General features: G+C 39.5%; 1 protein-coding gene across 1 annotated transcript in view; it reads left to right on the forward strand.

Moving 5' to 3' along the window:
• Nucleotides 1–11863: 11863 nt before the first annotated feature.
• The window catches only part of LOC121385770, a 28049-nt gene continuing 23676 nt past the window's right edge, over nucleotides 11864–16236 (forward strand). Inside the window, exons 1-2 of the mRNA XM_041516549.1 lie at nucleotides 11864–11899; nucleotides 13958–14063. Of these exons, the coding sequence (XP_041372483.1) occupies nucleotides 11873–11899; nucleotides 13958–14063 (133 nt within the window). The 5' untranslated portion in view covers nucleotides 11864–11872. The remainder of the gene's footprint in view (nucleotides 11900–13957; nucleotides 14064–16236) is intronic.

A 16236-nucleotide genomic window follows, 5' to 3' on the forward strand; every position in this document is an offset into this window, starting at 1 on the left:
ATGTAACCCAATGTGTGTCCATTTTATATATATATATATATATATATATATATATATATATATATATATATATATATATATATATATATAACATATATAACATGCGAGGTTGTCCGAATGATTTTTGTGCTACAGAAGCACCCGACAACGGCCGAATGGATGGTTCGAACTACCCGATGGGTCGAACAGACTTTGATGCACCGACAGTGTTCGCGCTAATGAGATTCTACTGTATGTAGTTGTCGCCCTTAGGGCCTCTCGATGTAACCCAGTGTGTGTCCATTTTATATATGTGTAGTTTGTGATTTGTCATTTAGAAATAAAATGAAGAACCCCAAACCATTGCGGTTTTTTTTGTGTGTGTTTTACTCCATGACTAGTTTTGTGATTGAATGTCAGTCTCTACCGCTGCATTATAGTAGTAAGGGATGTGTGTACAGGACAGCACATACCAAGGCCCTTGGCATAATGCACTGGTTGGCTATAGCCTATTGGACCACCGACGGTGATCGATCCTAGATCGATCACTGTATTTACCCATTTGGTAAAATATAGTCTCTCTCTCTCTCTCTCTCTCTCTCTCTCTCTCTCTCTCTCTCTCTCTCTCTCTCTCTCTCTCTCTCTCTCTCTCTCTCTCTGCGTTTGTTTTTTGTGTTTTCTACACTATGACTAGATTTGTGATTGGATATTTCTACCGCTACTTTATAGTAGCAAGAGCTGTGTGTACAGGGCAGCACATACCACGGCCTTTGACATACCAGACATAATACACTGGTTGTCTATAAAGGCTTGTACTCTAGGGAAATACTCGTGTTTCAAATGCAGTTAAAAGATCATAGGTTGCGTTGGAACGTTGAGTTGTAGTCGCACGTTCTTTCTTCAAAGCAATGGGCTGAGGTGTTTCACACACAAAGACACACACACACACACACACACACACACACACACACACACACACACATTCCTTTCTTTCCTTAACAATTAAGGCGTCTATACATTCCTTTATTAATGTTTGTAATGGGCTGGGTTGTTACGCACATTCCTTTCTTCCCCCTACTGGCCACCGAATAAGTGTATCTGCTTTTTCCACTGTATTTCTTTCTGTCTTTGAAAAATATCGGCTGCTTCGCTAAAAATAACCCGGGAAATTAAACTCGACTTTGTAAGCTTCGGTGCGTCGTTAAATAAAGCATTTGCTTGTAGCTTCAGGGGTATCATATTTCAGCCACAGCGTAGTAATGGGGCGATCACACTGGCCCGAATGAGCTTCGGTTTGTTTTCCGTATACGAAAGTGGTGTGATTTTTTAAACTGGCCGAATGTCCTTCCGAATGTGTTTTCCCCAATGTATCACCGAATGCTTTCCGTTTGTTTTCCGAATGTTTTCAGTTTGGTTTCAGAATGCTTTCAGAATAGACCGAATACTTCCCGCATGTTGACTTCGAAAGGTTTCCTTTCCGAACGCTTTCCGTATGCTTTCCGAATGCTTTCAGAACACGGCGAATCGACCTAGAATGGACCGAACTCTTTCCGTATGCTTTCCGCACGCTTTCCGAACGTTTTCGGCTTACTCTGAAAGGATACTGAAAACGTTCGGAAAGCATTCGTCATGTTCTAGGTCCATTCGGGGTATTCGGAAAGCATATGGAACCCAGCACCTCCAAATTTTCATTCCGAATGCACCAAGAACTAGACGGATGCTTCCCGAACGTTTTCGGTACATGCCGTATGCTCCTAGAATACTTCCCGAATACTTCCCGAATACACATGAACGCCACATTCGGATGGTCGATGAACATTATTTTGAACATGCACAACAAATTTTTGGAGCTACCGAATGCCGTTCCGTATGCATCCGTACGAAGCCGAACAGCCAGTATGCTCCTAGAACACACCGAATGCTTCCCGAATATGATCCGTTCGCTCCCCGAACACCCAAATTCCTATTCGGAAAATAAACGGAATGGCATTCGGGCCAGTGTGATCGGGCCATAAGAAAGTAATACTTGGAAGTGACCCGCGTGTGTTTCTCATTACGTATCTATAGCAGACGATATTTCTGTATTTTAAGAGATCTATCTACACATCTGTCTCAGTGGGAAGTGATTAATGTTGAAATAAAGTTTCAAACTATGAGGTTATATTTATTTTTCCTTACCTCTATCCCATTAAGGTTTAAACGCGCGCGCGCGCACGCCAGTTATCTGTGGCTAAGACAGTGGGGATAATGTAGGGGTGAGAGAGATGGTCTGCTCTTACGTTAAATGCCACTACCAACACCCCCGTGTTTGTTATTCTTTAAATGGTATATATCGTTTGAGTATACATTCAGTATTTATTTTATAGTGATAAATATGTAATATTAATGCTTTGTCTGTTTATTTTTGAAATTACCATCGTCGATCATTGCGAGATACGAAAGAAGGTCGTATTTCAAAACAAACTAGCAACCTTCTCATTGGCTAATCTTGTTATGAAGTCTCGGGGGCCATCCTCTACGAATGTCTGGCAATACGAAATACTCTATCCCGTTAAGGTTTAAGCACGCCCGCACACACACACCAGCTATCTGTGGATATCTAAGACAGTGGGAGTTGTGTGGTATGTGCTATCCTGTCTGCGGGCTGGTGTAGGACCCCTTGCTACTATAATGTAGCGGGTTTCGTCTTTATGTTTCAAAAGTACCACATATGTTTGACATCCAATAGCCAATGATTAATAAATCAATGTGCTCTAGTGGTGTCATTAAACTTTTAAAACTTTTAAAACAAAGCTTACTATTTGTATTTATTTCAACTTATTTCCGTGCTCATATTTCAATTATGGTTCAAGCACGCTGTCCTGGACACGCGTCAGCCATCTGTGGCTAGTGAAAAGGCTGGGTGATGACCAGTTGATACCCAGATACGAACCCCGGTATCTACCCCGGTCTTAACCACCGACTACAGCAATGATTCGGGCATTTCTTGTGACGTCAGACCCCCACGCTATCTCGAGGTCAAGACGTGTCTGAACACGTTCTGGGATGACTCATGGCCAAAACGAACAGATGTCACAGTTAAATAAGCACCCAGTCATTCGACACCACTCTAGGGGTCATTAACGACTTCCGCACCATCTGTTTCCTGTACATCAAAGGCCCCCTACGGTTAACACACCCATCAATCTAACCAACATCCAGTGTTTCATGACACAAAGGTCAGGTTCCCACAGCTGTCCAAGTCATTAACCCCATTAAAGTAGCGTCCCCACGCTTAAAGGTCAGCCAGCTGCATGACCCCGAGGTCAATGAACGTCATTAGGCCACGGCCCCACGCTTAGAGGTCAGCCAATCAGAAGAGGCCACGTCCCTTAGAGGTCAACCAATCAGAGCGCAGGACAGGTCACGTGACCTAGCTCATTTGCATACATGGTACCCAAGTGCCATCCCTGCTACTGTTATTGACTAACAGAGACATTTAAACGATTGTAATTACATATCAAATATATTTTTCTGCATAAAATATTAGTGGCTGTATATTAAACATGTTTCTGATCGTTCTAATATTTGTACTAGGTTACATTTCATTTCATTTCCTAAAATATTGTTTTTTTGTCGTACGTACGAAATTATTTAAAGAAAAATTCCAGTTTGGGCTTCTTACAAATATAAGACGACCAGAAACGCGTTGAATATACAGAGACTGATATTGTAAACAAGAAAATATATTTAATTTGTAAGTTAATCATATAAATATTTTATTAGTCAGAAACATCTTACAATGCAGCAAACTCAGGAATATCCCTTTAAGGTTAGTTTTACAAGAGATATTCTGCAATGAATGAATGAATGAATGAATGGATGGTTAACGACACCCCAGCACAAAATTGCACACCGGCTATTGGGTGTCATAAAAGGTAAGTATATGGAAATACAGATATTCTGGAGTAATCTTAATTTGTTTTGTTTAAAGGTACCTAACAACCTCAGAAAAAAAACGCTCTAAAGAAGACATATATATTCAAAGCGTAGATAAATATGACCTATAGATTTATGGCATAAAAGAAACAAACGTATGTCATAAAGTAGATTACAGTGTTGTTAATAATTTAAATTTATACACCTGAAGCTATAAAAATAAAATTAAATGAATGAGATAAAATTATTGAGTACAAAAACTGTTTGTCTTTGGATTCGTTATTGGTATTTATTACCCATATTTCATCCTGCAATCTCTCTCTCTATATATATACATGCATTAAACTTTTGTTTTTTCATTCAGCTTATTTTCGTGCTTGCATCCAATTAAGGTTCAAGCACGCTGTCATGGGCACACACCTCAGCTATCTGAGCTGTCTGTCCAGGACAGTTAGTGGTTAGTGGTTAATGAGATAATATAGAGTGTAGTGGTGTTACACCTACCCATTGAGTCGTTAAAACTAGCTATGGGTGAGAACCGGTACCGGGCTGCGAACCCAGTACCTACCAGCCTTATGTTCGATGGCTTAACCGCGACACCACAGAGGACTAGAAAAAGGTCTACAAAATATAGGTCACGTGACACACAAAACATTTGTGTTTTTTAACGACACCAGTAGAACACATAGGTTATTAATCACCGACTATTGAAATGCCAAGGGTGGGATGTAGCCCAGTGGTAAAGCGCTCGCTTGATGCTCGGTCGGTTTAGGATCGGTAGCCCCATTGGGCTATTTCTCGTTCCAGCCAGTGCTCCACAACTGGTGTAACAAGGGCCGTGGTATGTACTATCCTGTCTGTGGGATGGTTCCTATTAAAGACCCCTGACTACTAATCGAAAAGAGTAGCCCATGAAATGCCGACAGCGGGTTTCCTCTCTATATATCTGTATTGTCCTCAACCATACTCTTGACGCCATTTAACCGTAAATACAATGTGTTGAGTGCGTCGTTAAATAAAACATTTCCATTCTTCCTTCTATTGAATGCCAAACATTTGGCAGTTTTGACATATAACCTTAGGGAGGAACACGGTCAGTTTCCAACTAGTTGCAAGGAATATTTTATATGCACCATCCCACAGACATGATAGTACATACCACGACATTTGATATACCAGTCGTGGTGCACCGGTTGGAACAAGGAATAGCCCAATAGGACCACCGACAAAGATCGATAATGACATTTTACTGGTTGGCTGATTTTCAGTAAGAACTTGTAAATGGTACAGAGTTAAAGAGAATTATTCGAACACAATTGCAACGTCTAAGGGTTTTGAATAGATTACTGTCACGGGGATCCTATAATACCCGTAACTGAATAAAACACGATTATCCAAATATCCCTCCTAACTGTATATCTATTAGATCTCTCTGTATCGGGCAGTCCAATACCCGAGTGGTTCGGCTCTAGGTATATCAGAGATAAGATCTTATATAAATATATATAAGATATAGCACGTTTAGTTCACTAGAAAACACAACAAAACACAATACACTTTGGAATCTATATTAACACTACGCTGACAAATGTACTTGCCGCAGTAGTTAATTGACAACAACAATATAATAACAACCCAGAGCTAATCACTTAATTAGTTAATCACTAGGTGTCTAGTTTACACAATATTCTAATCACTTCACCGTGATACAACACACACACGTGTGATAATTGAGAAACGCTGCCAGGGAAACTTAATTAATAAAGGAATTACAACTCTATTCCTAACTGGTTAATTTTTAATTAACCTTTAACTACTCATTCAGTAACCTTGTAATACAGAATTAATACTGGTACATATCACCGTAAAGACAATAACCTACAGTGTACCTAGGTCCTCTAGGATGACCGGCTAGCTTTAATATTTTAGAACAGTGAAGCCTACAATTTACTAGTTCGCCAGAAATACCCCGGTCGTAAACCGCACTACCTGAGTTATTACGTAACTACTGGCCACATGGCCTCCACAGCTGGTCTGGGTGTGTATTAGGGGGTACGGTCGCGCGGGGGTATTACGTAATCAAGTTGCACAAGGCCCTCTAAAACAATTAACATCGCCACAGGCGAAAAGATAAGAGCATGTACCGTCACACACACCCACGTCAAAAAGGATATTTCCTCTACTCTAGGAATAGGGAAATATACTACATTTAAACCAAACAAAATGTGCGTTAACCGACGCATCCGGGCATTTATAACACATAGTAATAAAGTGACTACCAGTAATCACACTGAGTCTCTGAGTCCCTGGTATACAATAAAATATATAAAAACAAAAACAGAAATCAAGAACGTCAACACATTAGCACAACGTTCAACTTCGGGACAGGGCATCAGCGATTACATTGGATGTGCCCTTGATATGTTCAATAGTAATTGGGAATTCCTGCAGAAGAAGACCCCATCTCAAAACTCTCTGGTTGGTGGCTTTCATTCTGTGAATGAAAGTAAGCGAATTATGGTCAGTAAAGACAACCACTTGATGCAATGCCGATTTCACGTAGATCTGAAAATGCTTCAGAGCTTGTACCATGGCCAAAGCTTCCTTCTCTATCGTGGAATAGTTCACCTGGTGTTTGTCAAACTTTTTGGAGAAGAAACTTACAGGATGGTCCAGTCCATTTTCGTCTTCTTGGAACAGCACAGCTCTAGCTCCCACGTCACTGGCATCCACAGCCAGCTTGAAAGGCATTCGGTAGTCTGGTGTTGCCATCAACATGTAATCTATCTCCTTTTTCAGTGCCGCACGTTTTACAGGTTTTATCCGATAGGCATGCTGTCGAATCGGTGTAGCGTTGGGTTCCAAGCGCACATCCTGGATTAATGTGTTGATAACCGTTGGAAAGTCCTGACAAATGGAAACATTGTCTTGTGTCAACGTAGTCAACTCTGCTCGCCGGGGGCTCAAGTCTGCTAGAATCTGGCTGTTGGTTAATTTGATCTCTGCAGTCTTGACGTCATCACAGGAAATTGAGTGACTCTCAGTTTGGACCGGTAACACTGGAATTATCGGCAGTCTGTCAAAATATCCTTTTAGCAAATTGATGTGACAATACCTACTTTTCCTAACCCTATCAGGAGTGTTTATCACATACCCTGTCTCATTAACCCGTTTGTGCACAACATAGGGCCCGAAATACCTGTTCTGCACGGAACCCCGTTTAATGGGAAGGTACAGCAGCACCTTATCCCCTGGTTTAAATTCCCCACTCCTAGCCTTCCTATCAAACACTGATTTTATTTTGCTCTGAGCATAGCTCAGATGCTTCCTAGCTAGTTCGGTCGCCTGACACAACCTATCTCTAACTCTCCCTACATAAATCGGCAGGTTTTCGGCATTATCCTTGTGTAACCAACTATCTTTTACCTCACTATCAGGCACAACCTTCTCCACACTCTTATTCATTAATACTCCCTTGTCCATATAATAACCTGACATGTGATCCTCCATATCACCCTCAGTTAACAATGTAGTGCGAGCTGGCAACAAATTTGGATCAGCCCCCTGCTCTAGGATTAACTCTTGTCTATTACAAGGTAAGTCCCCTCTATCAAACACAACTGGTTCATTTCCCCTAGCGGGAGGTCAACAGGTTCCACCACATTTAGTTCCTCAGTTGACTTATCTACCATTTTACTGATAACCTCATCCACTCCAATTTCATGGCTCACACACGTATCAGACAAATCACAATTTTCCTCTGGATCTCGTGCTACCCTTCTAGCCATAGCCCTAGTCATTACACACGCAGGATATCTAATCTCATCAACCTCACACTCTTCTATGGGTAAAGGCTGTCTTCAATTAACAACTGGTCAACTTGCGGCTGGCAACACTGACTAGTCAAATCGTTACCCAACAAAACTCCTATGTTTTCAAAAGGCAAGTCCTTCACAACACCCATAATGACTGGTCCCGTCACAAACTTCGAACACAAGAAAACGTTATGTAACCGGACAACCATATTTTCCCCAGTAACTGAGGTTAAGGCGAAACTACATCCTGTATCTGAATTTTCAATACCAGCTAAACAATCTGACGTTATCAGAGACTGGTTACACCCTGTATCTCGATAGATTGATATTGCCTTAGGACTCAACTCTTGTTTCACATCACAAACCATACCAGTGGACACATACGGGTTTACTTTCTCTGCCATGGGACTAACCAATAACTCTCTCGCTAACGGAGCTGACCTCACTAAACCGACCACTTGCGGCTTATCGTGTTTCCTTTTAAAATAGTCCCCGACAAGATGGTTATCCTTTTTACAGTAACTGCAATGTGGACGAAAAGTTCGTGCATTGGCTGATAATGCCGGTTTATCCTTACTTTGCCCAACAGGTGCATTCCTTGCCCGACTAGCTGACCAACTAGATGACTCTCCCCGATAGTTACTTTCCCGGGAAAAACCTGGCTGAAATTTCTTCTTATCACCCTGTTGTATAGAGCTACCCTGTACTGCCTGAGCTTTGTGTATTAACACGTAATCATCTGCCAATATGCCTGCCTCTCCTATTTTTTTGATATCACGATCCTCTAAGTGAATACGTAAGCTAATTGGTAATCCATTTTTAATGTCCTATAAGATCAACAATTCCCGTAACTCGGTATATGACCCTACCTGATGAGAAACCACCCATTTATCAAACATCCTTGCTTTCTTAGCCACAAACTCACTATAAGACTGACCATGTGTTTTTTTCAACTCGCTATACCGTAAACGATACTCCTCAGGTCGCAACTCATAAGCTCTCAATACTGCAAACTTAACTAGGTCGTACTGACTTGCTCGCTCATCACTCATGGAATTATAAGCTACGCTAGCCTTCCCCTTAAACTTAGACACGGCTAACAATGTCCACTTAGACTGCGGCCAATTTAGCTGCTTAGCGGCCCGTTCAAAAAGTTGGAAGAACATATCTACCGCCTGGTCGTCAAATACAGGCACTGATCTATAAGCCTCCGACATGTTAAAACCATTTCCTGCCTCCCGTCTAACTTCTTCAGTATTCAACTTTAACTCATGTTCCACTTTTAATTTTACTAACTGGAATTCTCTATCCCTATCTCTCTTCTCTCTCTCTCTCTCTCTCTCTCTCTCTCTCTCTCTCTCTCTCTCTCTCTCTCTCTCTCTCTCTCTCTCTCTCTCTCTCTCTCTCTCTCTCTCTCTCTCTCTCTCCCTATCTCTCTCTTCTCTATCTCTCTCTATCTCTCTCTTCTCTATATCTCTCTTCCTTTTCTCTATCTCTCTCTCTCTTCTCTCTCTCTCTCTCTCTCTCTCTCTCTCTCTCTCTCTCTCTCTCTCCTCTCTCTCTCTCTCTCTCTCTCTCTCTCTCTCTCTCTCTCTCTCTCTCTCTCTCTCTCTCTCTATCTAATGCACGTTCTTCTCTTTCGTACTCAAGCTTTTTAAAAGCTAACTGTTGTTCCACACTTAACTCATTTATCTCTATCTCTGGAACAATCTCACTGTCTTCCATAACAGGTCTATCACCAAAAACTTCCTGGATAATAATTGTCTTTATATCACCTAATGTTTCAGCTGATGTTAAATCAATTTCTCGCTCACTCGCGATTTCAACTAATTCGGCCTTACGTGCTCGCTTAATCTCCACTACACTGAGCGTAGGCCTATCCAGCAAATTCTTATCCATGTTTATGTATGACGCTCTTATTATTATTTGTTTTCTAGTGAACAACGTTGCTACTTCTAGTTAATTTGTAAAAATAATTTATAAAGCCCCCATTTACAAACAATACTTTTTAAATATGCATGTCCCGTTTCAGATCCGGGACGAGCGCCCCCAATTTTTACTCCTGTCACGGGGATCCTATAATACCCACGATTATCCAAATATCTCTTCTAACTGTATATCTATTAGATCTCTCTGTATCGGGCAGTACAATACCCGAGTGGCTCGGCTCTAGGTATATCAGAGATAAGATCTTATATAAATATATATAAGATATAGCACGTTTAGTTCACTAGAAAACACAACAAAAGACAATACACTTTGGAATCTGTATTAACTACTCATTCAGTAACCTTGTAATACAGAATTAATACTGGTACATATCACCATAAAGACAATAACCTACAGTGTACCTAGGTCATCTAGGATGACCGGCTAGCTTTAATATTTTAGGAAATTGAAGCCTACAATTTACTTCATCAGATTACCGGAAACACTGTCTAAATAATATTGGTATAATACAGTATTAAACTATTTAAAGTCACATCAATCACATCTAGGTTATACAACAGAGCAGAAATATATATTTACCAAGTCCGGACTGAACTTATATAGTTCGTTCAGTGGACGACGTCCTTTCCCCTGCAGCCTTCCAATGTTTCTCCCCAATATATATAAAATCCTAGCTATTTATTCAACAATCTCAGAGACAGCGAATATCGCCTGGAGGCAAAACGCGGTACCTCACCTATCATGTGATATTGCCACAACTCCCAGAGGCGGTATATTTTCTTAGATGGCCAGACTTACTGTCGCCTAGTTCGCCAGAAATACCCCGGTCGTAAACCGCACTACCTGAGTTATTACGTAACTACTGGCCACATGGCCTCCACATCTGGTCCGGGCGTGTATTAGGGGGTACGGTCGCGCGGGGGTATTACGTAACCAAGCTGCACACGATCCTCTAAAACAATTAGCATCGCCACAGGCGAAAAGATAAGAGCATGTTCCGTCACATTACTCAGTGTTGTGGTCTTCTGACATGAACAGGATACTGAGTTAAAGACAATTATTCGAACACAATTGCAATGTCTAAGGGTTTTGAATAGATTACTCAGTGTTGTGGTCTTCTGACATGAACAGGATACTGAGTTAAAGGGACTGTCCTGAATTCCCTGCATTGTAAGATGTACCCGGCTAATAAAATCGTGTAATGTCTAAAATTACGCATTAAACATATTTTATTGTTTAGAATATCAGTGTCTGTATATTCAATGTGTTTTTGATCATCTTTAAGGGACATTCCTTTCTGCCTTCCTTGTCCAGTTGTGGTGCACTGGATGCAAAGATAAAAAAAAAACTCCAGTTGAATGGATTAGATCCTACAGAAAGAAAGAAATGTTTTATTTAACGACGCACGCAACACATTTTATTTACGGTTATATGGCGTCAGACATATAGTTTTGTGAGGAAACCAGCTGTCGCCACTACATGGGCTACTCTTTCCGATTAGCAGCAAGGGATCTTTTATTTGCGGATCCCACAGGCAGGATAGCACAAACCATGGCTTTTGTTGAACCAGTTATGGATCACTGGTCGGTGCAAGTGGTTTACACCTACCCATTAAGCCTTGCGGAGCACTCACTCAGGGTTTGGAGTCGGTATCTGGATTAAAAATCCCAGGCCTCGACTGGGATCCGAACCCAGTACCTACCAGCCTGTGGACCGATGGCCTAACCACGACGTCGCCGAGGTCGGTTTCGATCCTACAGATGCAAATCGTAGATAAAGATGATTTAGCACTTGGCCTGACCTATAGAGTTAAAATACAAAAGAAACAAACAAGACATAAAGTAAGTTATTAGGTTCTTAATAATTTAAAAATTATTCTCCTTAAGCTATAAAGATAAACCTCAATGAGTGAGATAAAACTATATAAATACTGCTTTCTATTCGATACTGGCATTTGAGGAACAGAACAGCTACGTACAACAACTACCATGAACGCGGGGTCGACCATGGCTGTTGGTCCTGCGATCGTTTATGTAGTACTAGCGGTATTCAACTCTGTAATGACGTCATCAGTAGAAAGAGTTTCTCCGGTTGGACCGAAGATGTGTTGTATGATCTGCAAACGTCACGGAGCTTGTGGAAAGACCACTTATGAGCCACGTGATCTCGTCTGTGACGTCACTGATTCTAAGCAGATTGGAAAGAATTCGATGGGGGATATTTGTAAAGAAGGCAAGGTAATCTAAATATAATATAACTGATCGACAGAGCAATTGGTTGAATTTGCTAAAGAGAACGAGTGAAAGCATGTGTGTGCGATTGAGAGAGAGAGAGAGAGAGAGAGAGAGAGAGAGAGAGAGAGAGAGAGAGAGAGAGAGAGAGAGAGAGAGAGAGAGAGAGAGAGATACAGATACAGATACAGAGAGAGATAGATACAGAGAGAGAGAGACAGACAGACAGAGTGTGTATGTGTGTGCGACTGGGAGAGAAAAATAGACAAATAGAGAGATAGAGACGGAGAGAGTGAGAGTGTGCGTGGCGTCATATGCGTTCAGATGATGCTAACCGCACATTCTCAGCTTACCTCCAAATGTGTTATGTATAACGTTTTAACTGATAACCTTTGTCTACAGTATTATTTGTCAACAATTTATCTTACAGAATTAGAAGTCGCCATATAACCGTAAATAAAATGTGTTGTGTGCGTCGTTAAATAAAAAAAAAAAATCTTTCTGTAGGATCTAATCCATTCAACTGCCTGGGTTTTTTTTTTTTTTATATCTTTGCGGTTAGAGGCTATAATTAAACATCTTCTTTGATTCCTTTGGGGTAGGGGTAGATGCTACAATTAAACATCTTCTTTGATTCCTTCGAGGTAGGGTTAGGGGCTACAATTAAACATCTTCTTTGATTCCTTCGAGGTAGGGTTAGGGGCTACAATTAAACATCTTCTTTGATTCCTTTGGGGTAGGGTTAGGGGCTACAATTAAACATCTTCTTTGATTCCTTCGAGGTAGGGTTAGGGGCTACAATTAAACATCTTCTTTGATTCCTTCGAGGTAAGGTTAGGTGCTACAATTAAACATCTTCTTTGATTCCTTCGAGGTAGGGTTAGGGGCTATAATTAAATATCTTCTTTGATTTCTTCGAGGTAGGGTTAGGGTCTATAATTAAACCTACTAGTATTTGAATTATTTTAACGTCAAGTTAGGTTCTACAATTATACATCTTCTTTGATTCCTTCGCGGTAGGGTTAGGGGCTATAATTAAACATCTTCTTCGATTCCTTCGAGGTAGGGTTAGGGACTATAATTATACATCTTCTTTGATTCTTTAGAGGTAGCGTTAGGGGCTATAATTAAACATCGTCTTTGATTCCTTCGAGGTAGGGTTAGGGGCTATAATTAAACATCGTCTTTGATTCCTTCGAGGTAGGGTTAGGGGCTATAATTAAACATCGTCTTTGATTCCTTCGAGGTTTTAATTTTAATTTTTTAACGTCGAGTTTAGGGCTATAATTAAAATCTTCTTTGGATTCTTTTGAGGTGGCGTTACGGCTAAAAGTTAACATCTTTGAATTCCTATAACATCAGGATAAGGGCTATAGTTAAAATCTTCTTTAAATTCTTTTGAAGTGGGGTAAAGGCTACAATTAAACATCTGTGAATTCTTTTAACGTCAAGTTTAGGGCTATAATTTAAATCGTCTTTGAAATCTTTTGAGATTGGGTTAGGGTCTATAATTTTAAACATCTTTGAATTCCTTTAAAGGGACATTCCTGAGTTTGCTGCATTGTAAGATGTTTCCGACTAATAAAATATTTCTACGATCAAACTTACATATTAAATATATGTTTTGGTTTAGAATATCAGTGTGTGTATATTCAATGTGTTTCTGGTCGTCTTAATATTTGTATGAAGCCCAAACTGGATTTTGTCTTCAAATAATTACGTACGTGCGAAAAAACAAGTATTTTAGGAAATAAAATCAAATTTAACGTAGTACAAATATCAGAACGATCAAAAACACGTTTAATATACAGCCACTAACATTTTATGCAGAAAAAATATATTTGATATGTAATTACAATCGTTAAAAAGTCTCTGTTAGTCGATAACATCTTAAAAATTGCAGCAAACTCAGGAATGTCCCTTTAAGGCTAGATTAGGGGCTGTAATTAACATCTTCTTTCAAGTTGTGCGCTGGTAGGGGACATCAACCATTGCACCACTATCCTCATGCTTATCGACGTAGCCACTAGACTTATATAAAGTGTATTTCTTCAAATTTCGAAGGCCTCCCAGGATAAGTGTACGGAGACCCAGTGTGAAGAGGATCGTGAATGTTTAACATCGTCCAGTCACCAGGCACGATGTGTTCCAGTTGTATCCAAAGGAGGGCGTGAGTTATAAGCTATATATATAATTTCACAAACTAGATACATAGATAGTTCAACCTTCCTACCTGCCTACCAACAATCAAATATATATATATACAGAGCCTCCTCCTCCTCTCTCTGTCTCTGTCTCTGTCTCTGTCTCTGTCTCTGTCTCTCTCTCTCTCTCTCTCTCTCTCTCTCTTGAAAATATCAACTGAGTCTATGTTAATCGGTATTTGTCGAGGTTCTACATACATACACACGCGCGCACACACACACACACACACACACACACACACACACACACACACACACACACACATATATATATATATATATATATATATATATATATATATATATATATATATATATATATATATATATATATACACATATACATACACATATATATTATAGATAGATAGATAAATAGATAGATAGATAGATAGATAGTGTTAGAGAGAGGGAGAGTGGGGGGGGGGGGGGGCGGGTATTACCAGTATTTTCTTTATTGTCGATATGATTTATTAGGAATAAACAATGCATTATGCGAGTAGTTTTGTCGTCTCCTAATTACGTTTGAAACGTTTTGACATAGTTATTGTAATTCATAAAAATAATATTATCGATAATATGGATAATAGAGAAATTATTTCACTCGCGTGTAAATAGTACGTAAATGGTAAGTTTACAAAACTCGTGTCAGGATTTATGTACTACCCTCGCTCTCGCTCGTGCAATACAAACATCCTGACACTCGTTTCTTAAATCAGTACGACACACATGCTCGTATAATAATCTCTATATATCATATAATAGCATATCAATGTAATCGAAATATGCGATACATTTCAGATCACATACTTTCAGTATTTGATAACTGTGTAAATTAGATGCAATGCGTTTATTGACATTTATGCAAAAATACTGCAGTGACACTCCTTAACTGATGTATGTCTTTGTAGTTATCAAACTCAAACATTTCAATAGCAACTTTACACTGAAAATTTCTGCGTTCACAAACCCCCCTCCCCCCAAAAAAAACAAAAACACGTTATTATTTTTATGTAAGGATATCCAAACTGACATCATTCAAGTTTGACGTCACTTCCATTCATAAAGACACCACGTCTTATATTCTTACTTCATTTTAATATCGAGTAATGGCTGACTGGAATTAAAGTTGCGTATACAGTTTACAAAAACACTTTGCATTAAGGTTGAGATTATATGATAATGACCAGAGGCTCGCATAATACAATGTTTATTGCTAATATATTATATATACGATACCGAAACACACTCGTCTATATATATATATATATATATATATATATATATATATATATATAATCTGGCGGCCACTCAAGGGATCAGACAAAGGTGGTCGTCAAGGACAGGTGGCCGTCATATCCACGTCTAAATATTGTTTTTGTTGTGCTAGAACTCTGATAATGTACCATATTCATGGGAAAATATCTCGATAAGAATTTATTACATGAAAGAAAGAATATTTTACCACACAATTAAATATTTGACCACTGTGTTGCAAACTAAAGTCACTGGTCAACAGTTACTGTTCTTGTTCTGTTTGCACGTGTTTTCAACACGATTATAAATATGAAACACATTCTTGAAGATCCATTACTGCAGCTATAATGCCACCTTTCCCGTGGATAGGTCCAAATTAGCTTAAGCTTTCACCTTTAGGGTCGCTCTGTTGTGTCCTTGTAAAACAGGCTTGTCTCGTCCATATTAAAGGTGCATACCCTAGTTTCAACCCGTCAAATGGACATTAAGTTAAAATCTGTAACACATCAGAATAACGATACACGAGAGTAAAATAAGAGTATGTGACGTTGAAACGGTGATGCATCGTTAAAAATAGACTACAACTCGACACCGTAATTGTCACTTCTGAGACGTACGTGCATTTTTAAAAATATGAAACCCCCCCCCCCCCACATTTTGTGGCATTATGACGACCAGAAACATTTCGGTTGTACGGAAATGGATTATCTAAACAATAAAATATAAGTAATTATATATATATATATATATATATATATCAGAGATGGGGTAATCGTAATCAGTAATCTTAATCGATTGTAATCGATTACATGTTTTCATTTATTCGCAATCGTAATCGATTACATTGTTTGAGAATGTCATGTAATCGCAATCGTTATCGAT

Source organism: Gigantopelta aegis, chromosome 12, assembly GCF_016097555.1.
Source record: "Gigantopelta aegis isolate Gae_Host chromosome 12, Gae_host_genome, whole genome shotgun sequence".
Classification (NCBI taxonomy): domain Eukaryota; kingdom Metazoa; phylum Mollusca; class Gastropoda; order Neomphalida; family Peltospiridae; genus Gigantopelta; species Gigantopelta aegis.